The 23077-nt window shown below is 43.3% G+C and overlaps 1 protein-coding gene across 3 annotated transcripts in view; it reads left to right on the forward strand.

The window, feature by feature from the left end:
- The first annotated feature begins 927 nt into the window (after positions 1 to 927).
- Positions 928 to 23077, forward strand: part of arid4a (AT-rich interactive domain 4A) — a 36469-nt gene continuing 14319 nt past the window's right edge. The window contains exons 1-15 of one of the 3 annotated variants that reach the window (XM_085390528.1): positions 928 to 1073; positions 1979 to 2077; positions 3147 to 3257; positions 6861 to 6926; positions 11452 to 11542; positions 12160 to 12239; positions 12332 to 12429; positions 12525 to 12657; positions 15863 to 15942; positions 16737 to 16807; positions 18270 to 18448; positions 18546 to 18618; positions 20429 to 20523; positions 20729 to 20826; positions 22837 to 23074. In XM_085390528.1, coding sequence (XP_085246654.1) covers positions 2072 to 2077; positions 3147 to 3257; positions 6861 to 6926; positions 11452 to 11542; positions 12160 to 12239; positions 12332 to 12429; positions 12525 to 12657; positions 15863 to 15942; positions 16737 to 16807; positions 18270 to 18448; positions 18546 to 18618; positions 20429 to 20523; positions 20729 to 20826; positions 22837 to 23074 — 1419 coding nt within the window. In that variant the 5' untranslated portion in view covers positions 928 to 1073; positions 1979 to 2071. Of the gene's footprint in view, positions 1074 to 1562; positions 1775 to 1978; positions 2078 to 3146; positions 3258 to 6860; positions 6927 to 11451; positions 11543 to 12159; positions 12240 to 12331; positions 12430 to 12524; positions 12658 to 15862; positions 15943 to 16736; positions 16808 to 18269; positions 18449 to 18545; positions 18619 to 20428; positions 20524 to 20728; positions 20827 to 22836; positions 23075 to 23077 lie in introns of those variants that run through there. The other 2 variants (XM_085390530.1, XM_085390529.1) reach the window with 2 other exon arrangements.

Raw genomic sequence — 23077 nt, forward strand, 5'->3', positions numbered from 1 at the left:
CACAAAGTGAGGTCATTTTGAACAAAAAGATTTCACTTTCTAAACTAATGAAAAATTAATGCAAAATACGATTAGCAGGTCAAATGAGATGTTTTAATGTGTTTGGGGTGTTTTTAACAATAAATAATATCAAACTGTTTCGTATTTATGCGTGTTTGTTGTTTGGTGGCCTATGATTTGGTGTAGTTGGACCTATGACAGCGTCACTTTCTCTGTGACCACCACGACATGATCGTGCTGTCTTCCTGTGGCGTCGGTACGCCAAACAAACGCCTACCGTTTTGTCTTTGCAGCTCATCTATCCGGTAAAGCTGTAGAGCGTGGTTCATACAGCGAACCAAATCACATTTAATAAAGTGTGCACTGTATGTTCTCAAGTCATGAGTTACCAGCGAATTAGGAAGGGGCAGGAGACGGCCTCTTTGATTTCCGCGTACATGTGAAAACACTGCATATAACAACAGGGCACGTAAGTACGTCATAAAGCGCCTTTTCCCGGTTGTTTCGATTCGCTGTCACCGGCAATACAAAGCGGTCACAAACCAGCGCCCGCTGCTTGTGGTTATGTAAAAATCCGTATAAACTTTATATCTGACACAATCGTGCGTGTTATTTTTCTGGTCAGCCCAGTCGACAAACAAGTAGTATGAACTGTGAATTGAATATGGTGCTCAGAAATCCAGCACGGGAAGGCTTCCTGTTATATCGCTACAGACGAGGAAGACCGCTCCGCCAATAGAGACGCGCTACAGCCAGGAGCAAAGCGTGGACGGCCAATTGTGATCGCCGTGTGTATTTTTTTCTATTGAACTCGCTTCTGATTACACCACTGGCCAGCAGGTGCCGTCATTTCCCTAGTGGCGCCGCGTTTGTATCAGCCCATAGCGATACCGCGTGAAGACTGTCCTATTGAAAATGAGAAATCGATCCACCAATCAAATTTCTGTGTTGCGACCACTGCTGTCACCGCAGCCAATCGTGTTCTCAGGAAACGGAGCTTGAGGCTCAACAGCTTGTTGTTCGTATATTGCTTTGCAGCCCGAGCGAGAGGGGAAGCTGCTGTGTCCGTGAATGTAAGTATAAAACCTTCATATTTTGCCTAGAACAAAGCTAAAACTTTGAACAGTTTAAACTGTCGGTAGGCCGAGGGCAGCTGGACGTCAGCGGAGAGACCGGGAGATGTCCGTTTGCTCGCTATTCGTCGGAGCTGTCTGAATTGAATGGCAGTCGGGTTGTTTTTGCACTGAAGAAATGTGAAGCTCCGGCGCCTTTGTGGAGCAACCGTTTATTAAATAAATAAATCTACAGCAGTTCTCGTTACGTCTAGTGTCACTGATTCACACTGTTTAGTAAAACTTACTTTGACCTCGTAACCAAGTGGGACCTAGAGTTGACTCTAGCTATGCTGCTCATTTGCTAGCGGACCGTTTAAATCTCCGTAACTAGCTAGTTGAGTCGCTAGTTAGCCAACTAGCTAGACGTAGCTACGAAGCGAAGAGCAGCTTGTCCCGTTCGCCCGCTGTTTGGACTTCGTTCGCCTTGGCATTCGGTTGTGTGGTAGCAGCTGGTCGCTAGCAAGCGGATTTGGTGTGGATGTGATACAGTTAGCCCAGCTAGCTGACATGGCAAGCTGTGATGGCGACGTGACTCACAGGGGCTGGGAGCGGAGCGGGAAGAGGCGCCCCTCTCCGGCCCCGCTCACGCACCGTGCCCATCACCGAGCTACCACCGACGCTTCTTCAAACCGGGGACCCGGTGTTCACTGGAAGTAAAGGTTACTAGCTACATTTTTGCGAGCTGTTTGGGCCACATATTTGAACTGATACGAGTAGGCAGATTTGAGGGGAGGGAGGGAGTGGGTTGACCGAGCTAGAAAAGAATGCCTGAGCTAACACAAGTGAGTGGCTAGTCGGTTAGCTTAGCATGATTTTCAAACTGGACTGGTCTGTTTGACTCTTTATGCCCTGTTTGTCCTCAGTGCCACCGCAAGCTTTAACCTCATCTGTCGGCTCATTATCTTTCAGCGATCCCAAATCTTTCGAGCTGGACTCCCTCAAATAGCCGAGAAGAAATGAAGGTGAGTGTTTGACCTGCGACACAAACTGAAGATGGTGTTCTCGGTCTAAGCACCATGTCTGAACCCTACTCAGAGACCCAGATGGAACCAGACACAGATGACTTAAACTGTGCTTTTCCAGTTCCGACTCATGTGTCGGTTTATCGTTTTTACATGCACATCTGTGCTGTTATAGTGATGAGCCAAATGTTTATAGTCCTAAGCAGGTTTCAGACAATTGCTGTACAATGTAAACACATTTCCACTGATTTGTTAGAGACAGTGTTGTAATTAAAGTTAGGACTGTGTGTCAGATGTAAATAAAAACAGAAGACAGTGATTTGCAAATAATTTAAAGACCCTTTTTTAATATTCCAAAGACCACTCATCCCTTTGAGTTTTTTTTGGTGGGGGATTTGTTTGGGGTTTTTTTTAACCTAAACATATGATTGATTTAAATCAGATGCAACAACATTATTATTCCTGTAAAACTGCATGATAAAGGGTCAGGAGCTATGACAAGTAGCACTATATAATTAGCTGTTTGGTGACCGGCTGCATGTTTAGACAGACTGAAACACCTAATTAGTACATGTCTTATTCTGGTTTTTAGATTGATTAGCTTGATTAGCTGTTATTGCCATTAATAAAAAGCTAATTACTTTCACTCACATTATGTATCTGGTAGGAAAGTTATCTGATGTTTGGGGTTCTTGGAAGAAACATTTCTGAACCAAACTGATTACATCAAGAGTTAGATGAAAAGTGTCAACACAACTGAGACAAAATGAACATGTAGGCAGCAGCTGATGTTTAGAAAAAGGTAAGCTGGTAAGGGTCGAGATGAGAAACCACTTCACACAAATAGTCAGTAAACAGGATGATCATGTAAACAGGTACGTCAGTAATCAGTTTTTAAAGGATCCATTTCCCTAAAACTGGAATTAGACCAAGGACTCGTGGATGTGCTCTCCAGGCTTTTGACAAATGACAGACTGACAAAGTGAAACCATCACACAAACTTCACAAATGCAACTCAAAACAGTCTTGAGAGCTGCTGCTTATGTGTATGTTTGTATTGGCATTTCAGGTAGCAGACGAGCCTGCCTACCTGACAGTGGGGACTGATGTCAGTGCCAAGTACAGAGGAGCCTTCTGTGAGGCCAAGATCAAGACTGTTAAGCGCATGGTGAAAGTCAAGGTAAGATTAGCAGAAGTTTCATCCTCATGAGCATCAGGATTTCCAGAGGACCACAGTCTGGTCTGTCAGTGTTTCCCGCTTAATATCATTGGGTCACTGTGATTTCTGACCCTGAGTACATGTCAGACACAAATGGGATGGACTGATTTTTCAAAGGAATAGTTTTTAATTAATTAAGCTTTCAATTCTGCTTAACAGTGGCCTACTTACCACAGTTCCTTCAAAACCTGGATATGAATCTAGTCCTGTGTTGTGAATGTGTTCCACTACTTACTTCATGGTAAACAACGTGTCCCATACCTCTGTGAAGATATTAGATCGCAGCCTTTCAGTATTGGGGATGCCCCGATTTGGCCAACGACCAAAACAACTTTTTAATGTTTTGTTTCTGTTGTAAGGCCTTTTCCCTGTCATTGTGTCGTTTAAGTAATTAATCAGAGCTTAAGAAGTGTACGACAGCTTCCAGTATTAAACATCATCTGGTTGACAGCAGTCACCAGGCTGACTGTTGCCACCAGCTGTGTGAGTCTCAGTATACCTGGACACCTGCTGATGTAAAGTTTGTTTAGATGTAACACATTAAAGCCATAAACTGAATGTAGACGGTGGATATAACCAGCAGTTTATAAAAGTGGAGCAAATGCAGAATTTATTTATATCCGCTTTAGTTGTGGTGACATCACAGTGGCTGTGCCCACGTCTTTTATACAGCACAGTTACTGCTGACTAAAGTAACTTTGCTCTTCCCCTATAGCAAATACTGCAACAGTGTGCTGGTACGTCTCTCGCACACTGTGCCACAACAAACCCACAAGTCTTGTAGGTAGGGATGGGGATTGATAAGAAGAAATTCAGATTCTGTTATTGCTTTGATTGCTTATAGACGAGGTGGCAAAAGTACAGACATTCTGTACTCGAGTAGAAGTACAGATACTAGTGTTAAAAAATATTCTAGTAAAAGTGGAAGTACTGATTAAAAGTACAGGCTCTGAAAGGTAAGAAAGTAAAGAGTAGGTCTCTGGAGGACGTTTTGTGCAAAGCTAACTGAGCTATGTGCCTTAATGCAGTGATAAAATATTAGAAGATGAATACAAACTGTTAGTCTCATTTTTAATCTGGTTTTACTCTGCTTCAATCAGAAGAAAAAGAAGAAAAATAGATATATTTTTTTATTTTTGTGTCCTACATTGCAGAGGGTGACTTTGCTCCTGTGTAAGAAAATGAGCACAGTCAGTTGTTAAAGTGGGATTCAGCAGGTGGGGGAACCCTAAACTCGCCTGTAGTGGCTCAGTGTGGGAATCGCAGTCATTTCTATTGAGATCTCCTGTAGATGTTCTGCAGGCTGTGATCAGCTGATCTGGGCTACTGCTGCTCTGGGGTTTACTGCTCTTTGTGGATGTACACACCTATATCTGTGAAGTACAGCAGCTGCACCTTTAGCGATAGCGAGATGCTGAAGTGCTCACTGACATCTGCAGTTGCTCAGGTTCTGCCAACCAAAACGAAAAACACCGGCCAACTTGATTTCCTGACTGTGTTACACATCATCAGGTTTCATGTGACATCCCCTGGAGATTAGTATGGGAACGGGACCGCCTTTCATGCGTTACTGTTTAGGCTCAAATCAGCTTGATGGCATGCAGTGACGTGAATAATAACTCTCTGCAAATTCATTAAACCTAAAGTAACGAGCCTGTTCTACAAATATCTGTAGAAAGTACAGATACTTGTTTAAAAATGCAGGAAGTGAAAGTAAGAAGTTGTCTGAAAAATAAACCTTTCATTTGTGCAAAGTAACTGCCTGCTGTGAGGTCAAATGTTTGACTGTTGGAGGCGTTTCCCCTCGTTTTTGTGATCGGTGTAGGGGTGATTACTGACAAAACAGTTCTCGATTCCCGTCCCTGTTTGTGAATGTCACACACAACTCACTCACATGTGCTTATTTGTTAAACCTAAAAGGTAACATGGCAACTGCTAGTTTTTATTTTGGAGCCAGGATGATCATTGACAGCAGCTCCTGGAGTTTATTCTAACATTACACCAGGATTTCTAGCAGTGTATTACTTGAACATCAGCCTGTTGGGGCTGCACACCAGGGCTTTTCTTTACTTTACAACGAGGCTGCAGCCATTCATTTAGGAAGTTGTCTTATTAACTCGCTGCTTAACTATTTCATTCAAATGTGGCAGATGTTTTACTCGTTAGGCTTATATCGACCCACTTTTTTGCATGCAGGCCAAGTCTTTCATCTGGAGGTTAAACATCCCATAATGCGTCTGTGACTGTCACCTAAGAGATCTGAGTTTGCAGAAGACAGCCAGCTGTGGGTGTCCTATCATCAGAGGACATGTCCAGCTTAAACAGTTAACACATTGATGTAATAATAGAAATCATTAAGTGATGCTCTATATTAGGGAAATGGCAAGAATGTTATGTTGCCCAAAAAACCTTTGTCAGTTATTAACATGAACTAAGTACTAACTGCTGATCGTAGCAAAGTTAGAAGCAGAGTTCTCTACAAGAACTTGTTCCACGTACACCTATAAGAACCCGTTCTCCGTTCCCGTCCTTGAGCTGAGAAAGTCGCTGTTGCTGCCGACTGTCTCACCCTGGACAGCACCTGTTCAAAGCCGTGACCTCTGGCATCAGGTGCATCCAGGCCGTCAGAACACTGAGGGCTAACGTAGGTGAATGGACCTGGTGAGCTTCATTCACCAGGCCCTACCTGCAAAATCCCTGTGTGACATCCAGTATGATGTCCTTACAATGCTCCTGTATGTGACATTACATCACAGTGCAAAACACTAGCATATCGTGGCTCAGTATTCAGTATCACTCACAGTCCATGGCTACCAACAAATGTAATATCCTTTTAGCAGAACTGTATTTTTATATTTGTTACTTTACTATTTTCTGTATTTTCTTACATTTGCGATATTATTATATTTGCTAGTTTATTGTGTAGAGTGAAAACATGTAACAATGCATTCATTGTGGTCTGCTGAAATGCAAGGACGGCAACAATAAAGGAGTCTTTACTTTTACTCACTGCACACCAAAAACCATGTCGCAGCCGCTGGCTAGTTGTGCACCTCTTGACTTTTGTAGCCTGGTGCATGCACCGCCACCACCACAGCCCGGTTGAGGACACGAGTGTGTGACCGTGTCAGTTTTATTGCCCTTTAATGATGTTCCAGTACTTCTGTACTGGAACATCATTAAAGGGCTAAAAGATGTATAGATGTGAAGTTGCACCAGTTTGAAAACTTGACTTTGTGGAAAAAAACTTTGCTAAAAAACACTCAGCAAAGTTTTCAGTTCTCTTCCTATGTCAATGCTGACTTGACAATATTGCCTGAGTGGTGACGCCTATAGACAGTTTGTTTGTTTTTGGTGTATTTGTTAAATCTTCCTGTTATTCAAACATCTGTGCACGTGCTCCAGTTTCAGATTTCTTGTTAGGGACATAAAGAACAGGGTGCTTCAGCTCATCTTATCCTGGTTTATTTATTTTTAACATTTAGGGGGAAAGTCTTGTGACATCATTGTTTCTTCATCTCTGTTCAGAAATCATCAGTATTCTTTGTCTTTCTGTGTCTTCAGGTGACTCTTAAAGGTGAAAGTACTTCCCAGGTAGTGCAAGACGACCAGGTCAAAGGATCTCTGAGGGTAAGATGATCATGATCTTTATTGCTACTGGTAATTTTGACTTTTCAGATTTGCTTAAGTCCTCTTTAACTTAATGTTCACAATTAAACCACACAGATTAAATGTAAAGCTACCTGATTACTGTCGTGCAGACGGCCAAATGTGTGGTGGCAGCAGTATGATCTAATTCAATATTAGCCTAATATTGACCCAGAAAGCTGGATCAGATGTATCAGATATCAACAGTGAGCCAGGGAAAAAAAAGATTCCTCGATATCAGGACATAATGAAAAACAATCAGACCAGGGGTCTCAAACTCGCGGCCCAGGGGCCACTTGCGACCTGTATATTGATGTGGAGAAATCGAATGCACTTTGGCTCTTGAAGTGACTTTTTCCTAAAACTGCATTTTAAGAAATATTTGTGGGTGTTTTCTTGTTGGTTTGTTTTTGTACTACTTGAGCACTAAGGTGATGCTCCGGTGAGATGACCCACATGCCATTTAAGTTTGAATCCCCTGATCTAGACCTGATGGGTCTTAAAATTATGCTAATGAAACCTCAGATGACTAACAACATGATATTTTATACTGTGTCAATATTTAACAAAGACTAAGTCAGAATACAGAATACACTAGTGTGTGTGTGGAAAATCTCAGCCCATGATTGAATGGTGGTGCAGTGGTTAGCACTGTTGCCTCAGCATAAAAGCTCATGGGTCATAACAATAAAGTCGACCAAATCTTTTTAATGTCAGGTTAAATGAGTGGTAACTGAGAGCCGCAGTTGCTGTGAGCAAGCAGGGATTGGTACAGTTTGGCCTGTAAGGCAGGGTTCAAAGGTCAATGCCATACTCTGTGCCCTGTAGCTGTAAATAAACATTGCTTAGTGGATCAGATAGCAGTGCAACCTTCTGGTAGTTTGGCTAACGCGAACACAGTCAGAGGATGGCGGGAGCGAGAAGGACTGCAGTACTGTTTTTGCCCACTAGGTTGGTGTGTCCCAATAGCTCTCATGAAAACTGTGGATTACAGTGTACGGGAGGATTCAAGGACACCTTAATCAAAAAATGCTTTATTAAAAAAAGTTTTAAGCCTAATCTCAAAAGTAAAAAGGCTGTCAAATCCAAAGTGGTTCCACCAAAGCGGGCCCCGAAGGCTCTGCCTACCGTTCCACTTTTAAATACTCTAGGAACCACAAACAAGCCTGCAGTCTGAAAGCAAAGTGCCAGTCTGAGATCTGGCTATCATAGATATAGATGGTCCATGGATAGTTGAAGCTGGGTGTCATGCATAGCAATGAAGTGCATCCTGTGCCTTTAAATGATACAGTCTACATGAAGCATCTATAATGTAAACAGAAAGGGTCCTAGCACGGAACCGTGTAGAGCTACATTGGTAACCTGGTAAAGTAATGGTTTAATTTAGGGCTGCAACGATTCATCGAGTAATTCTATTATAAAAAGTCCTCGACGCAACTTCTTTGCTTTGATGCTTGGTTTAACACACGGCCCTGTAGCGCACAGATATATTAAACGATGGAAGTGGTTTCACTCACATTTGCAACTAAAAACAGATCTGCTATAGAAATGCATTTAGGAGCAGCGAGTAAAAGGTTTCACAACAGCTTTTCAACAAGAAGACTGACAGCACACAGCAGCAGGGATGGTTACGCTCGTAAGTTTAACATGGAGCCGGAGTTGTTTTCACACACTGTAAAGAGCAAAGGTGCAGTTACTGAGGTGCTGAGTGAAAGGAAACATGTCTCTAGTGTCCAAAAGAGCAGCACTGTTCCTGTGATCACTATTAAAATCTGGGCAAAAGTGGCAGTCCTTCATCAAAGCACCTAATCAACAAACTCTGACATGCAGAGGAAAGAAACCTGCTCCATCCACCAGCCTTTTATTACACAGCGAAAGAATCAGTAGTAAGCCTCCAGAAATAGTATTAAATTATGCAGATGAACTGTTAACTTCTTCTGATACTTATTCACTTGAACTCTTAACCCTCTGGGCGTCAGGGTATAACTGCTGTTTTTGGCTACTTTGGATTTTACTTCTTTATTTGACTGTTAAAACTGTTTACCTCGCCTTGTTTGGTATCACTCTTCAGCCTCACGTGTCTGAATTTAGTTGTTTCATTCTGACATTATTAACACACTTGATCTAAAACCAGAAAAAAAACCTAAGAGTGAAAAGTTGTAATTTTCTTTCACTGTAAAAACCACAGACATGGTTAACCAATCACTTTCATAACTTTTACATTTTCTATTTGCATTTAGTTTTAAAAAACTGTGCACATTTTTTTTAAAATAACCATTTAATACAATTTACAGAACAATCAGGTGTTCTGCATCAAATAGGAGACCACACAAATGATTTGTGCTGCTCCAAAAAATGTCTGTCCACTATAAGACAGAGGAGCACATCACAGCCTGATACCTGCAGGCGTGAAGGTGTGTCGCTCCTGTTTTCCACCTGGAGGCTGTGTTTACACTGCAGTCTGCCTTTGGCAGAGTCCTCATTGTTTCTGACACACAAAACAACCACACTACACACTAACTATACAGTTCAAGCACCATAAACATCACAAATCTCTCGCATCAAAACTCTTTCTCTCGCTTGCTTGCGCTCTCTTGCCGCTGTCACTCCCAAAACTTCCCCCTTTTGCTAAAATTTCAGTCTGACTGAAGTCATCACTCGGATGAGTGACGAGACGTGTATCCCAGTGAAAACGTCAAAGTTGAAACAGAATCAACTTTTTGGGTTAAATGAATAATATGACTACTAGGAGTGGCAGTAGTTCGGGTAGTAGAGCAGGTCGCCTACCAATCGATAGGCTGGTGGTTCGACCCGTCTGCTGCAGTCTGCATGCCGTATATCCTTGGGCGAGATACCCATACTTCGGAGTATGAATGTTTGCAAATGTTGCGTAGAAGGCGCACAGAAAAAAGTGGTGTGAATGAGGCAGGTTGTGTACTCTTTTCAGAATAGAAAAGCATGAGTCCATTTACCAACTGGTAAATGTCCAAGGAGCACAGTGCAGCTCTAAGGAGAATTGTGATTAACACCAGTTGGAAAGATGTCTTGGAGCCATTTCTCAACAACTGCAGATTCCAAGATGATCCGCTCAAACAGCTGCACATACGTACACGTTTTTCACCACTTTCACAAGGTCCCGAAGAAAACCCACGACGATAGGAAATTGGTAGGATTTTTAAGAACAAGCAAATCTCAAGCCTGCCATGAACTATAATCTGCTGGAACAGCAGAGAGACTTTTTCATCACCACTGACTGAGAACCAGTCTGCCACGACCAAAGTCGTCCATTGACATGTGCAGCTGCAGCCTGCACATGTCTGGAATGGCCTCTCCATGCCCCAACATCAGCCCTATTTCTGAACTACACAATAAACCCAGTTGGTTTCCTCACAGAGTCCATTACAGGAAATATCCAACTGAAACGAACTCTTTCTGCCAGCGGTCAAGTATTAGCCAGACTATCCCAGAGGTTTCATGGCTACCAAAAGCATCTGGTGGAGATCCAGCTCACTGAAATAAAACTCGAGCACCCAGTTCTTGTTTTTTCTAAAATAACAAATATTTCAGACTCAGTTTGTTCACATGAATAGGGAGTCTTTTTCATGTGTTAAGGACACAAAGATGTAGATAATCTCTCAATTCCTGCTTCCACATTCAGACAAACCTGACTTGTCCCAAAAATCTTAATAAGGTGATGTGCACGATACTGTTCCACAGTGTTTTGTCCTGGCTCTCCTATCACCTCCAACATGGCTGCACTTCACCTGAACCTAGTTCTGACAAAAGGTTCTTCCTGTTAAGAGGTTTTCCTTCCCACTGTTGCCAATCGCTGACTCAAAGGGAGTCGTTTGATTGTTGGAGTTTTCTCTGTATTATTGTGCAGTCTCCACCTTATAGAATAAAGTGTCTTGAGGCAACTGCTGTTGTGATTTGGATCTATTTAAATTGAAATAAAGATGTATATGGTACCGTCATTCCAACCTGGAAACCAGTTTAAGAAATCATGAAAAGCCCCAAATTACTATGATATTCATGCCTGTGACAGGTTTTTATAGTTCTGATCACAAATCAGAGTTCTTGTGTATTTTCTTGGTTTATAAGAAGCAGTAGACCTGAAGTGTTAGTTCAGTCGTGTTCAAGCATCCTGACAGTATACTGGTCCAGAAGGTGGAGGATGCTGATTTCATTAAACTGACTGTGGCTCTGGAGTGCTTTATGAATAATACGTTTGTTTGTTTTTAAAGAAAATCATCTTGTCTTCAGTTGCCATTGATTAAATTTTTGGGGGAATCTAGCTGAGTGCCTCTTTTCCTGTGGAGAAATGTATAGCCTGCCCTGTCGCAGTTTGTCTGAAACAACCATCGTAATAAATGAAAATATCCCGCCATGTGTAGAAAGTGTCCTTGTGAGCCCTGATGACTTGAAATAAACACAGTCAAACTGCTGATAAAGGAGCTGTTGTTGTTGTTGTTGTCTAAGGGCTGAATTTGGTTTTTCTGTGCTTCAGGTGGGCTCCACAGTGGAGGTGAAGACCAGTGAAGGTATATGCAGTGAAGCTGTCATCAGTAAGCTGACCGATGCCAGCCTCTACACTGTGGGTGAGTCTGGTGCTTCCTCATGTTTCTCACACATCAACATTTAACAAAGGGTTCATAGGTTGCCACAACATGAATCTGTTACGTTATCAAAGCAGTGCAGACACACAGTGATCTAAGGTCTGGATTATATTTCAGAACTAGTTCTAATCTTATCCACAGGGATTATAATCTTTATAAGCAGCTATGTTACTTCAAAGTGCTGCTGCCATGGTGACTTAAGTTTTCTAGTGTTACAGGGTTTTTATAAACAGAGTGAGTTCACTGCCAGTCTGAGCACAGGAGAACATCTGTCTTTATTCATCATATAATAATTCTTAGTATCTGCAGTATTACAGCAACAAAGCTACAGAGTAAGCTCTGTCAGCAGCTTTACCAGTTGTACTGTTGAGCTGAACACTCAGGTATCTGTAGTCTCCCAGCTGCTTGTGAATCGAATGCAAACTGTAGACATTTGACTTTACATGTCAAACATGCCTGTTGCCTGTCCTCTGTCAGACTGGGTGGATGTTAACGAGCGCTGGATTCCAAGTTGAAATGAGGCTGGATCAGCTTAGTGTGAACATTGAAAGTGGTGGTGTCGAGTAGGTTTACAAACTGTGTGTGTGCGTTTCTTTCAGTGTTTGACGACGGCGATGAGAAGACTCTCCGTCGAACGTCTCTCTGTCTGAAGGGAGAGAGGCATTTTGCAGAGAGTGAGGTGAGTCCTCCCAGGATGGGATCACTTTGCCAAGGTCTTGATAACCCTAAAAACACCTGAATGTATTTGATGCTCTCAACACTGTCTCGCAGACTCTGGATCAGCTGCCGTTGACGAACCCAGAACATTTTGGCACTCCAGTCATCGGCAAGAAGTCAAACCGCGGTGGACGGCGTTCTTCTCAGGCTGTGTGAGTGTTGATGTGCCTTCTCCCTCTGGACATGTTAAATGGTCTTTATGAAACCAGCTGCAGAGCAAGTTCTGATTTTTGCGTTTGTGTCTCAGGGCCGATGAAGACAATGAGTCTTCATCTAGTGAAGATGACGATGAGGACAGGAGGCGGCTAAATGACGAGCTGCTGGGACAAGTCTGCAGCATTGAAAACGAAGAAGAGTCGAGCACCTGGTTCTTGGCTCTGGTAAACTGACACAGTTACTGTATAAAGTGGGGGTGGTGCTATAACTACCTCATGTATGTGATGACTAACCACTGCAGGTGAAACATCCACGTTACCTTGTTGAAGTGGGGAAAAGGACTGTTTAGTTGCTGTCAGAAGGTCAGCTGAGATGTGATTAAGTGTTTAAAGACAGGATTATCGAACAGCACAAGAATAGAGTAGATTACATGATGGACTGTGAAGATTTAGACTGTCCACACAGTAAGTTAGACTGAAGGTTTTATTACTTTGTCCGTTATTTAAAATGTTCATTGTTCTCGTTTAATCTTATTTCTTCCTCTTTGGCCACAAAGTGAGCTTTTTTGCCCTCTCAGCACATCTTCATTTTTATTGGAAATGTCATGCTTTTTTTCCAACCCTGACAAAATATTAGGAATATTGTTAAATGTATTACAGTCGTATATAAAGCCACAAATCAGTGTGCTCTTAATAATAAACAGAACAAAGAATCAAGAAACAAGAAAAAAGCAAATCACAATCGGCTAAATAATTTCTTAAGTTTATTATGTCTAAAGTGTAATAAACTGCAACACATTAGCATCACCACATGTGAAATATAGATTGTTGTTAAATCTTTTGCATGTCTTTCACATAAAACAAATATCAGTTCTTGGAAAATACTGGCAAACCTGTTTTAAAGTGGATGTGAAACACTTACTGTGTGAAGGCTAACTTAAACCACGGAGCTCTGCGCTTAAAACTGACAGATGTAACACTTTCTCTGTGGCTGGATTTAAGAAAGAAGTGCTTAAAGTTTTAAAACATGTTTAGCACCATCTTCTGTCAGTACGAAACGTGACATCACTGGATTGGTTGGTTGGTTGCCGTCTATACAGGGTGGGCCATTTATATGGATACACCGTAATAAAGTCCTGTTTGTGGCACATTAGTATATGTGAGGGGCAAACTCCTCAAGATGGGTGGTGACCATGGTGGCCATTTAGGAGTCGGCCATCTTGGATACAACTTTTGTTTTTCCAACAGGAAGAGGGCCATGTGGCACATCAAACTTATTGGTAATGTCACAAGAAAAACAATGGTGTGCTTGGTTTCACCGTAACTTTATTCTTTCATGAGTTATTTACAAGTTTCTGACCACTTATAAAATGTGTTCAATGTGCTGCCCATTGTGTTGGATTGTCAATGCAACCCTCTTCTCCCACTCTTCACACACTGATAGCAACACCGCAGGAGAAATGCCAGCACAGGCATCCAGTATCCGTAGTTTCAGGTGCTGCACATCTCGTATCTTCACACCATAGACAATTGCCTTCAGATGACCCCAAAGATAAAAGTCTAAGGGGGTCAGATCGGGAGACCTTGGGGGCCATTCAACTGGCCCACGATGACCAATCCACTTTCCAGGAAACTGTTCATCTAGGAATGCTCGGACCTGGCACCCATAATGTGGTGGTGCACCATCTTGCTGGAAAAACTCAGGGAACGTGCCAGCTTCAGTGCACAAAGAGGGAAACACATCATCATGTAGCATTTCAAATATCCAGTGGCCTTGAGGTTTCCATTGATGAAGAATGGACCCACTATCGTTGTTCCCATATACCACACCAAACCATCACTTTTGTTGTTCCAACAGTCTTGGAGGGATCCATCCAATGTGGGTTAGTGTCAGACCAATAGTGGTGGTTTTGTTTGTTAACTTCACCGTTCACATAAAAGTTTGCCTCATCACTGAACAAAATCTGCTGCGTGAACTGAGGGTCCTGTTCCAATTTTTGTTTTGCCCATTCTGCAAATTCTGTGGCCGATCTGGGTCATCCTCGTTGAGATGCTGCAGTAGCTGGAGTTTGTAAGGGTGCCATTTGTGAGTAGCTAATATCCGCCGAAGGGATGTTCGACTAATGCCACTCTCCAGGGACATGCGGCGAGTGCTACGCTGTGGGCTCTTGCTGAATGAAGCTAGGACAGCCACTGATGTTTCTTCATTAGTGACACTTTTCTTGCGTCCACATTTTGGCAAATCCAACACTGAACCAGTTTCACGAAACTTAGCAAGCAGTTTCGATCCGCTCCTCACGTGTTAACCTCTTCGACATGTCAATGGCTGTGAGCAAAGAGAAACTTGTAAATAACTCATGAAAGAATAAAGTTACGTTGAAACCAAGCACACCATTGTTTTTCTTGTGACATTACCAATAAGTTTGATGTGTCACATGGTCCTCTTCCTATTGGAAAAAAAAACAAAAGTTGTATCCAAGATGGCCGACTTCTAAATGGCCACCATGGTCACCACCCATCTTGAGGAGTTTGCCCCCTCACATATACTAATGTGCCACAAACAGGACTTTAATATCACCAACCATTCCCATGTTATTACGGTGTATCCATATAAATGGCCACCCTGTAGATTTACACTAGTTTATGTTAGCCGACTAGTAACAGAGACTCAGGGGAATATAAGGAGACCGAAATGAAGTCGGTTTAAGGGGATCGCTTTTATGCTGCAGCAATGAGTTTAATGTTAAAATCAAGGATCTAGTGTCACTTACACAGTCAGTGGTCCTTTGTTGTTTGGTTATTACCTTTTATGCATTTAGTGTTTCATTTGCACTTTAACCTCCTAGGACCTGCGTCCACATATGTGGACATCACATTTTGGGTTATTTAGACCAAAATACTAAATTTTGCTCTACAAGGGCCTGATGTCCACTTGCGAGGTCATTATACTGCTACTGTTTAAAACAAATATCCTCATATGTGGCTCTTATTTTTCTATAAACAAAAATCAGGTGGAAAAAAAAAAAATCTGGTAATTCTTTGTTTTTACATTCATCAGGCCCCAATGTGACCAAATATCAAAGAGAAATTAAAAATGCTGCTGTGGAAGAGTTCGGGTCTGAGGAGGTGAAGGGAGGAACAAATCGGATTGCATGAAAGGATGTGTGTGTCTGTCAGAGGCTGTCACTTTTGTGTGCGTGTGTGAGAGTCATGTTGCTGCCATGTAGATTTTCAAATCTCACAGCAGTTTTCTACTGGCTGTAATCACACACACAGAATATAGGACAATCAGTTTGATGAGCAACAATAAACTCTTGTTACAGACGACCCAGAATCCCTCGCTGCTTCCTGTGTGGACTTGGACCGACACAAATGAACTTTCTGTAGAATCTGTATGCAAAGCCATCAATCAGGTGTGTCTGTCCTGCAGGTGGTGTCTCCCAGCTGTAATGATGAGCTGGTGGTGAAGAAGGATCAGTGTCTGGTCAGGTCATTCTGCAACGGCAAGTTGTGAGTCCACTTTGATATTTATTGAGTCATGGTCACAAGTCAAGGTTCACATGAAGTCTGTGAGGTCATGTAATTCTTCCCGAACACAAATCTGGTTCTGCATCCCATATAAGCTGTGTCTGGTTACTCCATTTCCACGACTTCTTCCTTCTATCCATCCATCCATCCTCTTCCACTTATCCGATTTTTAGGGTCGTGTGGGGCTGGAGCCTATCCCAGCTGTCATAGTGCAAGAGGCAGGGTAGGTTGCCAGTCTCTTGCAGGGCCAACAACCAGACAACTAAACCATTTGCACTCACACACATCTATGGGCGACTTATACTCACCAGTTACCCTAACCCCACTAACTGCATGTGTCTGGACTGTCAGAGAAAGTTGGAGTATGTGGAGAGAACCCACGCAGACACAGGAAGAACATGCAAACAGCACACAGATGGCCTCGTGAAGAAAGCGTGCCAACCAGAGCACCTCAGTGGTGCCCTGCCTTCTCAGTCCGAATGAGCAGGGAAAGTCAAGGAAGGGGGAAATGTTGTTATTCAGATTGCCTACTCGGTCCGAATAACAAAATTTCATTCACATTTCTGCTGATGTAACATCAGTAGGCATGTGACATGTCTAGACCTATTTTATATACTTAGCAACCAATATGAATCTGCCCTGAGCTCCATTCACATATAATTTTATACACACAAATACATCTTTAAAAATGTGTTTGAAATCATGAACTCAAACTCTTTCACCATGAACTTTGTCTCAACTCGTCTCTTCTTGTCCCTTCTTTTTGATTCTTTAAGTTACACTGTGGCCAGGAGACACGTCCACCTCGTTAGTGTCATCAGCATCTCTGAGTTCTCCCACAGAAGAGGTGAGTAGTTACAGCTTGAAGCTACCAGATTCATCTGCATCCTTATCTCCGTCTGCTTTTCACCCCTCAGCTGTAAAAGCCCAGTGGGGTACTGTTGTCCAAACAAGGTGACATAGGAGCTTCAAATAGATAACAGACAAGAGTTGTGTCCAAATTCATGGGCTGCATCCTCCCGAGGACCCGGCCTTCGCAGTCTACGTGGGCCGGGTCCTCAGGAGGTCGGGTAGGCCGGAAGTAAACGGCTGTGAAATGGGACGGTCTCACCTTCCACTGTCTCAGTGGAGTTTAATAAACTCGGCCGTCTGCTCCTTGCTATCTAAAATATAACAGGACACTGGTGTAAACTCTCGACCGTCTCACACTTCTGTTTAATCAGTTTTCTGCTTGATGTTTATTCAGCTGTGTGAAAACCACCCGGGGGATTAATAAAGTTTTATTTTATCTAATCTAATAACTTTAATCTCAGCCAAACTGATTTACTCACGTTCAAATAAAACACTGAAAAAAGCCCAACAATAACATTTGTAGGTTGTCTAAACGTATATATTACGTTTAACCTGAGTAGGGAAAGTCCGCGGTGATCTGAAAATGATGTGCCGGGAGTTGTGCCGTTCTCGGCGGCTCCAGTAACCCTCGAGCTCCCGGCTAGCTATCGAGCTGGTGGGTAGCAGACGTCTCCGAAAACATCGGAGCACTTTTGCAAATATGCGATATCTTGATAAACCGAGCAGATATTTGATGTTTACACAGCTACATTCTCGCCTGAAAATATGTTAAAAGTTTATTTTGTGACCCTGAAAGATTAGTAAGAGTAATTTTAAAACTTAGTAGCTACCGCCATTGTTGGAAACTGGAGTTTGGCTGGGCCGCGCTATGCATTCTGGGATATGGTGGGCCACGAAGGACAGACCCGACCCATCCTTCAAATTCGGGGAAAAGGAGGACGCATTTGTCGGCTGCATTCGGAGGAGTCTACGAATTTGGACAGCCTTCGGTGCGTCGCGTGACGTAATCGGTCTACAAATGCGGCCTCAGGAGGATGCAGCCCATGAATTTGGACACAGCTAAGGTTGAGCCTTGGTGACCTTGACCTCAAGGTCAGAGGTCAAGTTTCTGACAAGTTTGTGAATTCTCTTCTTGAGAAAGAGACAACAGTATTTTTTAAATTGATACCATAGGTGTTTGGACTGGGAGGCTGACAGGTGGCAATGACAGCTGCAAGCATTTTTAATTTTGTAATTAATAATAATTAATATTATTCATTCTGACAGTTTGTAATATATTTCCACCTCCTCTCTTCTTTCTGTCTCCCTTTTTCCCACCCGTCTACCTCTTTAACCACATTTCTTCCACATTAATTTCCTTTTGTCATCTTCTTCTGTTGTTTTTTTTTGCTGTTTGTACTCTTCCTCTTGTCCTTTCCTCATCCTCTTCTTTGTCTTCCCCTGTTCCCTCTCTGCAGGTGTAGAAGGAGCCCAGATGTTCCTGAGCAGCAAGGAGATTCCAGATTTATGGAAAATGGATATGAGCCAGATCCTGGACTCGTCCTCCAGTGAAGATGAGGATAATGAAGAGGAGAAGGAAAGTGAAGAGGAGCATGATGATGAAGAGGAGAAGAAAAGGAAACGTATAAAAGAAGAGGTGAGTTTGATGCTGTCACACAGATGAGGGTAGTTTCATTCAAAACCTTAATGTGCTGTTATTGAGTCTGCATGTCTGTCTACATCTGTCCATCCAGCCAGAGGAGGAGCCAGATCCAGAAGAGAGAGACCACTTCCTGCAGCAGCTCTACAAGTTCATGGAGGACAGAGGTGAGACAGTGGAAGAAGCAATATTGAAAGTACTGTTTTATTATTGGCTGGCCTATTCATGTACCCATTTATTTTGTTGAGCTGCTTAACACTGACCTATGAATCTGTCAAGCATAAAAACATGGACCAAACTCAAGAGATGAACTGTCTGAACGGGAGACAACTTCGCAATCTGCTAATTGGAAAGTTGGTGGTTCAATCCCTGACTGCTCAGTCTGCATGCCTGCATATCCTTGGACGAGATGCTGAACCTCGATACGTTCTGATACATTCACTGGAGTGTGACATGTACACAGACAGCACTTGTATGAATATAAAGTGCTTTGAGTGCTCAGCACTATGTAAGAGCCAGTCCATATACTTGCCTTCAGTGGTTGCTTCTTCCAAACTTCCAGCATGTCTGTTAGAGCCAGTTCCTACACGACTGCCCAAAGAAATCCAACCATTAATGTTAAATATGAGCAGTGTCTTCCTGCTATTGGGCCATATCCCACAGGCCTTTAAGGTGGCAGTAATTAAACCATTACTTAAAAAGCTGTCACTTAAAGCAGAAATGTCTTAAAAGTTGGAAACATCCTGTCTCAAGATGATGCTTTAAAAACTAGTTGGTGCATTTATTCTGTCTAGGCCTGATTATTGTCACGTCATCCTGAAACCTCCCTGAAATGCCTTTGGTTGACCCAGCAGTGAGGGCACTGACCTACTGACTCCTGTTCACTGACTAAAACGCACTGTTTCACCATTTTGGCTTCATTTTTGTTAAATAACGTTGTTTATCTGAAAACAAACCTTGTGCTTTCTTTTGCACTTACTCAGGTGTGATCTTAAGGTTCCTTTTAAAAAAACAAACTAATAATTCAAATAATTTTTTGGGTTTTTTTGGCTCAATTGTTAAACATTTTGTCAGTTTTGGTTTAAGACTCTTTAGTCTTGTAAATACTAACAAGTCACCCCATCCCTGGACACTTCTCTACGCCGACGATGTCTTCCTGGCCGATGAATCGCGAATAGAACTGCAATACCAAACGCAGCAGTGGAAGACTCGCCTAACTGACTTCGGCCTGAGGCTCAACACCAACAAGACCGAATACTTAGAGGCTGGCCCCCAGACCGACGGCACGATCAGCGTCGATGGAGAAGATCTGGCGAAAGTACCTCATTTCAAATACCTCAGATCGATGATCAGCAATGACGGCGATATCCTACTAGATGTACGAGCCAGGATCAACGCAGCGTGGATGAAATGGCGCCAAGTCACCGGCGTCCTGTGTGACCGAAGAATGCCCAATCGCCTCAAGTCAAAGATCTACAAGAGTGTAGTGCGCCCCGTCGCCCTCTATGGATCCGAGTGCTGGCCAGCCACCGCAAAGCACGAACAAGCCCTTCACACGATGGAAATGCAGATGCTGCGATGGTGCCTAGGCCTAACACGATGGGACCACGTCATGAACACCGACGTTAGAAAGAGGATGGGAATCGCGCCAATCACAGATAAGATGCAAGAAGCGAGGCTGCGGTGGTACGGACATGTGGTACGGAGCGATGAGAACTCAGTGGTGAGAACAGCACTGCGGCTCAGCCCCCAAGGACGTCGACCTAGAGGCAGACCAAAGTGGAGATGGATGGACCGAATCAAGGACGACGTGAAGAAGATCGAAGCCGATCTGACCGACGCCCTTGACCGACCCAAGTGGAGACGACTTTGCAGAAAAGCGGACCCTGCAACCGAGCGGGAAAAACGCTAGGAGGAAGAAGTCTTGTAAATACTAAAACTGTGATGTTTGGCTCTAACAGTCTCTGGTTCTTTCAGGGACTCCCATCAACAAGCCTCCGGTGTTGGGTTACAAAGACCTTAACCTCTTCAAGCTCTACAGGTTGGTCTATCACCTGGGAGGCTGCCACAAGGTGAGAAGGTGACACACGTACTACCAGATCGTACGACTGATGTGAATGTGGGGTCATGTGAGTGCTGTTCCAGTAGTGGACTGAGCTCCTGATGGTCCTCTTGGCTGTCTGACTTAGTGCCTGATTGGTTCCACTGTGTGTGCAGCTGATGAACATGAAGGAGTGCGTGCCTAGCTGTGACGTGACTCTGCCTCGTGTGTTTCAGATTGAGTCTGGTACAGTGTGGAAGCAGGTTTACATAGATCTGGGCATCCCTGTCCTCAACTCTGCTGCGTCCTACAATGTCAAGACTGCCTACAAAAAGTAAGAACAATAAGTTGCTCAGAAAGCAATTTTCTCTTTTTGGTTCTGATTCTGTTTGGATCTGGGTCGAGGTCTGCATGTGATGCACTGATCAGCATTACACTGAACTGGGCGCTTAACAAGGTAACTTCAGGTTTGACCCAGGGCTCGAGGTGATGCGGTGCTGTGAGAGATGGGGCCTGATTATTTAAGACTTTAAAATCCTTTTTCTCACATCAAGGTTTTTACATGCCTGCAGCAGCTGTGTGCCTTTCAGGCAGTGTTGTGTGTTTAACCTCTTGATGTTTTTCTAATATTTCCTCTCTGTAAATTGTACTGCTGTGCTGACTCTGTATCTGACCATGTAAAGATGGATCAGATTAGGAATCCATGGGCTGATTTATTGAGGTGATAACCTCTTTGCTGACAGTATCATATCAGAACATGATGGAAACAATTAGCTGGTCCTTAGCAGATCATAAAGTTAGGTGAATATGGCCACATGAATAGCATGTGACAAATGACATCATCATATGCAGAAGGTGTTCAACATATACAGTGTGTTAAGAATTAAGAGGGTAAGTAGCAGTGCTGCTAACGTGTTAATTGATCCCCTGTAAGTGTGACCCATGTGTAAAACCAGCAGTTTGCTGCTCTGCAGCCTTCAGGTATGTTTTAATATAATGCCAAGGAGGTAAAAGCATCAGTGTCTAGAGCACAGGTGTCGAACTCCAGGCCTCGAGGGCCGGTATCCTGCAGGTTCTAGATGTGTCCTTGATCCATCACAGCTGATTTAAATGGCTAAATGACCTCCTCAACATGTCTTGAAGTTCTCCAGAGGCCTGGTAATGAACTAATCATTTGATTCAGGTGTGCTGACTCACGGTGATATCTAAAACCTGCAGGACACCGGCCCTCAAGGCCTGGAGTTCGACGCCCCTGGTCTAGAGGATTGATTGATGCTGCTCATGAATCAGGGAGGGGGTATAAGGCCATTTCAAAACAACTTGAAAAGATTAGGAATCCATGGGCTGATTTATCGAAGTGATATTAGCCCGAGTGCTGCTCTAAGGAGCTCGTTCTGAGAGTCCCAGATTTTAAGCCCTATGAGAGTGTCCCTAGAAGGGTCGTGGACCTCCTATTGATCCTCTACCTAATCACGAGCTAAGGTGCGCATCATATGACTAACACGCGTCATCGTTTTCAAAAAGTCTGTTTTCGCTGTCCACACTGCGACACATAAGCACCTTCTTCGTTTCCGAGAGCGTTTTCAAAACGCTGCGTTTTCCTTGAGCCAAAACGCCGTCTTGTTTGAAAACGCATTAGTGTGGACGTAGCCTTAAAGAAGTCCAGACGCTTCTCTTTCCTTAGTCATCCAACTCATCAGTCTGAGAACCTTCAGACATGTTGAGATGCAGTCCTGTGAAAAACCAAGTTACCTCTTCCATAGAGGTTAAAAGAGTAAGTATGAACCAGGTGCTGCTAATTAAACGCACTTGATTAATCACCTCCATAAAAGCAGTTTGCTGGTCTGGACCAAAACACAAAGCCAGAAGGTTTGCTGGAGTGGATGTTCTTTGGGCGGACAAGACCAAAAGTGGAAAAGTGCTTCTTTTAGTGAAAACCAGTAATGGGTCGATGACCCCTTATGCAGTGTGAGACACATTACTGTGTTGCTGCTGGATTTAAGATAATTTTACAGGCAACTGGACAGAGAATGAACCAACTAGGTTCATGCATTCTGAAAGACGGCGTCTTCTTCTCTTATCAGCACAAATGCAAGTCAGTCAGAAGTTGTGCTGTGCGATAAACACTGAGCTCCTCGCTGCTGTACGACACGGCGTTGTATCGGTAATGTGGTTTTTCTTACAGCAATAAGCACACAGATACGAGGTTTTCGCTCTGTCACTAGTAAAAGTATGACAGCTAACGCTCTATTGTGTGGGTGGTCGTAGCAAAGTCTTATCACAGAGGAAGGCTGTTTAATAACTCGTGCCACACAGACCACTGACCCTTTATTTGTGTCGTCAGGTACCTTTATGGGTTTGAGGAGTACTGCCGCTCTGCAGCCATTACTTTCAGAACCATCCATCACAACAACCCCCGCCCTCCTGCCACACCAGCCAGTCAAAAGGCAGCGGGAGCAGCGTTAACAGAGTCCTCCACACCAACGGTGACGGTGGAGACAGTTGTTGACAAACAGGAGGAGGTGGAGTCAGAGAGCGAAAGTGAGAAGGAAGACGTGAAGGAGAGACAGTCATCCCCAAGAGTG

Source organism: Rhamphochromis longiceps, linkage group LG19 (assembly GCF_057381845.1).
Source record: "Rhamphochromis longiceps isolate RC_006_pf linkage group LG19, R_longiceps_female_GT1.1, whole genome shotgun sequence".
Taxonomy (NCBI): Eukaryota; Metazoa; Chordata; class Actinopteri; order Cichliformes; family Cichlidae; genus Rhamphochromis; species Rhamphochromis longiceps.